We start from the raw sequence: 5,732 nt of genomic DNA on the forward strand, positions 1-5,732 counted from the left end.
TTAGGTCCAGTCGTGACCGACTCTGGGGTTGCGGCGCTCATCTCGCATTATTGGCTGAGGGAGCCGGTGTATAGCTTCCAGGTCATGTGGCCAGCATGACAAAGCCGCTTCTGGCAAACTAGAGCAGCACACAAAAACGCTGTTTACCTTCCCGCCGGAGCAGTACCTATTTATCTACTTGCACTTTGATGTGCCTTCGAACTGCTAGGTTGGCAGGAGCTGGGACTGAGCAACGGGAGCTCACCCCTTCACAGGGATTCGAACCGCCGACCTTCTGATCAGCAAGCCCTAGGCTCTGTGGTTTAACCCACAGCGCCACCTGCATCCCTTAATCTCCTACAGCCCTTTAAATATAACTGGGGGAAGGGTGTGTGTGTTATTGTTCCGTTGTTTTGGTTTTTATTATTTTCTGTGTTTTATCTTGTTTTTTTATTCTGTGAACTCCCCTGAAATCTTTTGATGAAGGGCAGTAGGTCTAGCCACTCCAACCAGGTCTAATGTTGGATACAACCCCGAGGCAGACCCATTGAAGTGAATGGACAGAACTATCTTAAGCCCATTGATTTAAGTGGCTCTGCTTGGACAAGCACTGACAATGGATTCAATCTATCTAGTGGGTTGACTCTTGACTTAGAAGGGATGCAGCCCCTGGATTTGCCCTAATGGGTACAGGTTGTGGGACTCATCTGACGCCGCATTGATTTTTGACCCTCCCCTTCCTTCCCTTGCCAGGTGCGGAGAATGGTTGGCGTCTTGGTGGCCGTCGGCCAGGGGCGCCTCGAACCCCGTCACGTGCAAAGGCTTTTGGAGATCAGGGACCTGATGGCTTACCCCAATAACACCATTGCGCCGCCCGATGGACTCTTCCTCAAAGATGTGGAGTACTGTGAAGCTGGTTAGTTTGGGAACCCCCACTTGCTTCTGGGGTGCAGAGGGGGGGATCCTTGGCTTAGTAGCCTTGCCTGCAGAAGGTCCCAGGCTCAACCCTCAGCATCCCAGACCCTGTGCAGACTTGTCTAAAGCGCAGGCAGATGAATCGAAAGCCACAAGTTTGCCCCAGTCTGAAGTGGTCCAGCTTAGGGGCCGATAGAGCACTTCAGCCAAGAAGTAGTTCCTGCGGGTGCTGTTTATCACCCCACTTTGTTGGAGAACTGGTGTTTGTAGGGTGCAAGGAATTCTTAAAAGTTTGGATTTTTATGAGGAATTCTTTGTGTTCTGAAGGTTCTGTGGTGTGACTTAACAGGGCAAAGTCAATAGGCTATTGAATGTGTTGCTTTCAGTGACACTTCCCCCTCCTTTAAGACTGTCAGCCCACCCAAGAGACATAGGCAGGATCTACAGGGGAGTTTCAGGCAGGCATTTAAGCCGTGCCAGCCAAACATCTGGTGGTGTGCAAGGCGGAAAATCCAAACTGTTTTTGTTCTCTGTTGTGGTGTCAGGGTGATAAATTGGATTTTAATTATCACAAGCTGCAATTGGCCTGCATTTGAAGGACGTGGGGCAGAGATCCGCTTCCATGAAATAAAAATCTCCCATTAAAAAGGATCAGGTTGCAGAGGAGAGAGAGACCTCTCTGCCCAAGACCCTGGAAAGCAGCTGCCAGTCATTAGGTTATATGGAAACTTTGTTTCACCTGGTATATAAGGAAGCTTCGGTCTCCATATCTCAGAAAGGGTATTATGAAGCTGGGGAGGAGAAACCAAACCATCAGTTGGTGGCGGCAATACTTCTGAATGCCAGTTGCTTTTCGTCACAGGAGGGGAGAGGAGTGCCCTAGAGGAAAGCTAAAACATTTCAAGATTTTTAACTTAGGAGAAAAGATGGAAATGTTGAAGAAAGATTAAAAATGTCTGCATTGTGTGGAAAATATGGATAGAGGGAATCTTCCTTTCTCTCTTTGGCCCCAGCTTGCACCAGTGGTACCTCGGTTTAAGGACACAATTGGTTCCTGAAGCGTACTTAACCTGAAGCGAACCTTCCCACTGAAAGTAATGGAAAGTGGATTAATCCGTTTCAGACGGTCCACGGAGTACTTAAACTGAAGCGTACTTAACCTGAAGCGAACTTTCCCCTTGAAAGTACTGGAAAGTGGATTCATCCATTCCAGACAGGTCCGCGGAGTACTTAAACTGAAAGTACTCAAACTGAAGCGTATTTAAACCGAGGTATGACTACATTTAAAGCAGTGCCAAACCCATTTTTAAAAGATGTTTAAATTCTTTTTTATTTGTTTAGATCATACTGCTTTAAAGAGTCCTCGCTTCCCCCAAAGAATCCTGGAAACTGTAGTTTGTTAAGGGTGCTGAAGAGATGTAGCTCCCGGGGGGTAGGGGGTGGTAGGGGGTCTCCTAAGAATTCCCAGAGTTCCGTGAGGAGAATTAAGCCACTCTGAGAACTGTAGCTCTGCTTCTTTTGTTGCTGTTTTGAAAACAAGGCTGGTGGGAAAATATGCTTGAAGACTGGTTGTGATTTGCAAACTTAGGGTGCATTTGTATAGAACTTTGAACCTCTTCCTGGGCATCTAGTTGTAATAAGGTCAGTATCCTCACCTCTCATGTTGCAGATGGGGGAGGCTGGAGGCTTGCCTATTGCTATCAAGCAAGTTCGTGGCAGAGCTGAGATTCGAACTGTGGACTCTTCCCAGAGCCATCAAGTTACACCAGACTTAAGGTCTTTCTGTCCCCTCTTCTTCTCTTTGCAGACTTGGAGATCAGCGAAACGGAAGCAGAATGGCAGCCTAACTGAACTCCCCATGACTGGAACAGAGAGAGGTCAGGGGAGGAGAGCACCCTCTTTCCTGTTATATGGCCACATGTCTTTAAACCTATTCACATACATACTTGGAACATTCTTCAATATCCCATCCCTACAAAACAAACTATATCCAGACATTTGGGGTGGGGTGTGTGCTTAGGGTGCAATTACATTTGAACCAGGATTTGAACCCAAAGCTCTTGAACTGCAACCTCAGGCTGTTTTATGCTGTGTAAGACAGAACATGGCATCCTGAGAATCTCTGCTTAATTCTTTTAGAACAACACACTAGTCCCTAGTGATAAGCTTGCAAACACAGGACAGGGCTGTCTTGGTAACAGGAGGCAGACTGGGCCTTGCCTGGCCAGTGAGGTCTTGATGCAGCAGAGTGGCTTCAGTTTCGGGGTTAAGCTCTGCCTCTGCCAGGAACTCACTAGGGGGTCCTTTTCGGCAGTCATTCACTTCAAAGCCTTTTGTGCCTCATCTGCAGAACTGATGTGATCCTTACTGGCCTACCTTAGAGCGCCATTATGAGGATTACAGCAAGATAGCATGCGTGAAGCCATGTGGGTGCCACATAAAAGGGCTATACAGTATGTTGATTTTGATTGTGCAAAATAAGCAGCTACTGTTAGCAGCTTGCAGAAATTGTTTTTTGTACCCTGTTTTGTGGACTACATTTCCTGATCATCCTTTGCGTAGAAGATTGGGGGAGAAGAGATTGCCAAATTAGTTCAGCTATGTTAGATATTCTTAGTAATAGTTTAAGTTAGATAAACTAGATTAGATAAGGTGAAGCTTCCAGTTAGAAACTCAGCACTAGCGGTTTGTGTTATCTGCAGTCCCAATTCCTGGTTTGCACAATGGGTGGCCTGTTGACCCAAATGCAACCTGCTTGTAGCCTACTAATAGCCCACCATGGGCTTAGTCAATCTCAGCTTTTGGGTTTCTGAGAACTGCAAAACTGATTGGAAAGAGTGTGTGTGCTTGTTTTTAAACGCCTGGCAGGCCCCAGCCAAGATCTAAGGGAGCTGCATTCAGCCCAGCAGCTTTGACCGAGGTGCCCTAATCTGAAGAGGCACCACTGCGCCTTTGGGGGGGGGCAGCTGCCCACACTGCAGGCTGCTTTTGACTCCGCTCTCCACTTCCTGTGACTTTTCAAGATGAAACAGAGAGTAGGTGGAACTTTCTTTTTATCTTCCCCTTTGCAAAAATGCGGAGGTGCCGACTGCTCCTCTCCATCTGAGGTTCAAGAGGAGGTGTGGAGTTAGAAGAAGCCTTCAGAGAGGAAACAGTCCTTGGTGGTACAACAGCTGAAGACTGGCAGCCCAGGATAAAACGGACTGGTAAGTTGTCATCCCCTCCCCCCCTTCACCCACCTGATGGGTTGCTTCATAAAGTAGGTGGATAGAGATGGTGATGCATTAATGAAATGCAAGGGTGGACTCTCCATAGATGTGGTGAGCTCTTCTTCCTTGGAGTTTTTTAAACATAGGTTTGATGACCCTCTGCAAGGGATTCTGAAGCTGTAATTCATAGAACTCCACAGCTCTGTGATTCTATGTTCAGGTTTGCAGTCACTCTTCCATCACCTCTCAAAAAAAAAAAAACCAACCCCCACCCAGTCAACATTCTGTAACTATTGAGCATCTTCAGTCCTTATCCACCTCCATCGTTCTGCCCGGACACTGAGGTCCAGCTCCGAGGGCCTTCTGGCGGTTCCCTCACTACGAGAAGCCAAGTTACAGGGAACCAGGCAGAGGGCCTTCTCGGTAGTGGCACCCACCCTGTGGAATGCCCTCCCACTAGAGGTCAAAGAGAACAACAATTACCAGACCTTTAGAAGGCATCTCAAGGCAGCCCTGTTTAGGGAAGCTTTTAATATTTAATGGATTTCTGTATTTTAATGTTTGATGGATTTCTGTATTTTAGAATTTCTGTTTTGTTGGAAGCCGCCCAGAGTGGCTGGGGGAACCCGGCCAGATGGGCGGGGTATAAATAATAAATTATTATTATTATTATTATTATTATTCAACTGTTTGGGGAGTTAGGAAGATAGGAAGCTGCCTTATGCAGTCAGACCATGGGTCCAGCTGGCTCAGTATTGTCTACACTGGGTGGCAGCAGCTCTCAAGGGTTTCATGCAGGGAATTTTCCCCAGCCCTACTTCAAGATGCTGTTGGGGATTGAGGCTGGGACTTTCTGCATACAGGGCAGGCCCTACACCACTTTGCCCCTTAGGTTCTTGTCCCCTTCCTTGGTGGTCTAATCTTGGGGCCCCCATATGCCTGCTGATAGCTCCCCTTATGGGTGAGGCCGTTTTGTCTGTGTTTAAGAGATTCTCACCCACTGAACACCAGAACTAGAAGGAATGATCAGCACGGCCCCTGTTTGATCAGAATGAGGCTTCATCTAGCAGTCTTCAGCTTACAACTGCATCCAGCTGTGTAATGATAAGTTCGTGGGGGAGAAGGCAATCAAACGCTACCAGCCACAATGGCTGCACTGTACCTCCACTGATGGAGGAAGTAATGCTTCTGAATGGCAGTTGCTGCAAACTACAGGAGCGGAGAGTCGTGCTCAGTTCCCGTTTGCAGGCTCCCCAGAGGCATCTGGTGGGCCTCTGAAAGCAGGATGCTGGACTAGGTGGGCTTTTGACCTGATCAAGCTCTCCTTACATTCTTATTCTGTAAAACTGAGATTGCAGCACAGCGCCCAAGGAGCTTAGATTGATGCAAAGGTGTGGCCCTCTCTCTTGACAATGTCTTAATGTTCTCTCTCTATGCTTTAACAGTTTTGTTCTTCGCTGGGTCAGCTCTGCTCACAGACAAAAAGCTTGCACCTCTTTAGCCCACCGCGAAGAGTGAGACCTCCTTAACTCCAGCTACCCACTAAAGACCCAAGGCTCTGACTTTGAACAGCGTGCCGCCTTGGGAAATGTGAAGGCAGAGGGACTGCTGATCTCTAGGAAAAGGAGA

General features: G+C 47.6%; 1 protein-coding gene across 3 annotated transcripts in view; it reads left to right on the forward strand.

The window, feature by feature from the left end:
• PUSL1 (pseudouridine synthase like 1) overlaps positions 1–5,681 on the forward strand; it is a 44,973-nt gene extending 39,292 nt beyond the window's left edge. For 2 of the 3 annotated variants that reach the window (XR_015950447.1, XR_015950446.1), the window contains exons 7-9: positions 733–895; positions 2,702–4,100; positions 5,549–5,681. Coding sequence is in view for 1 of the 3 variants with exons in the window: in XM_088671622.1 (XP_088527748.1) it covers positions 733–895; positions 2,702–2,745 (207 nt within the window). In the remaining 2 variants the exon portion in view is untranslated. Of the gene's footprint in view, positions 1–732; positions 896–2,701; positions 4,101–5,548 lie in introns of those variants that run through there. The other variant, XM_088671622.1, reaches the window with a different exon arrangement.
• The last annotated feature ends 51 nt before the right edge of the window (positions 5,682–5,732 follow it).

The sequence above is a fragment of the Zootoca vivipara genome, chromosome 6, assembly GCF_965207765.1.
Source record: "Zootoca vivipara chromosome 6, rZooViv2.hap1.1, whole genome shotgun sequence".
Classification (NCBI taxonomy): domain Eukaryota; kingdom Metazoa; phylum Chordata; class Lepidosauria; order Squamata; family Lacertidae; genus Zootoca; species Zootoca vivipara.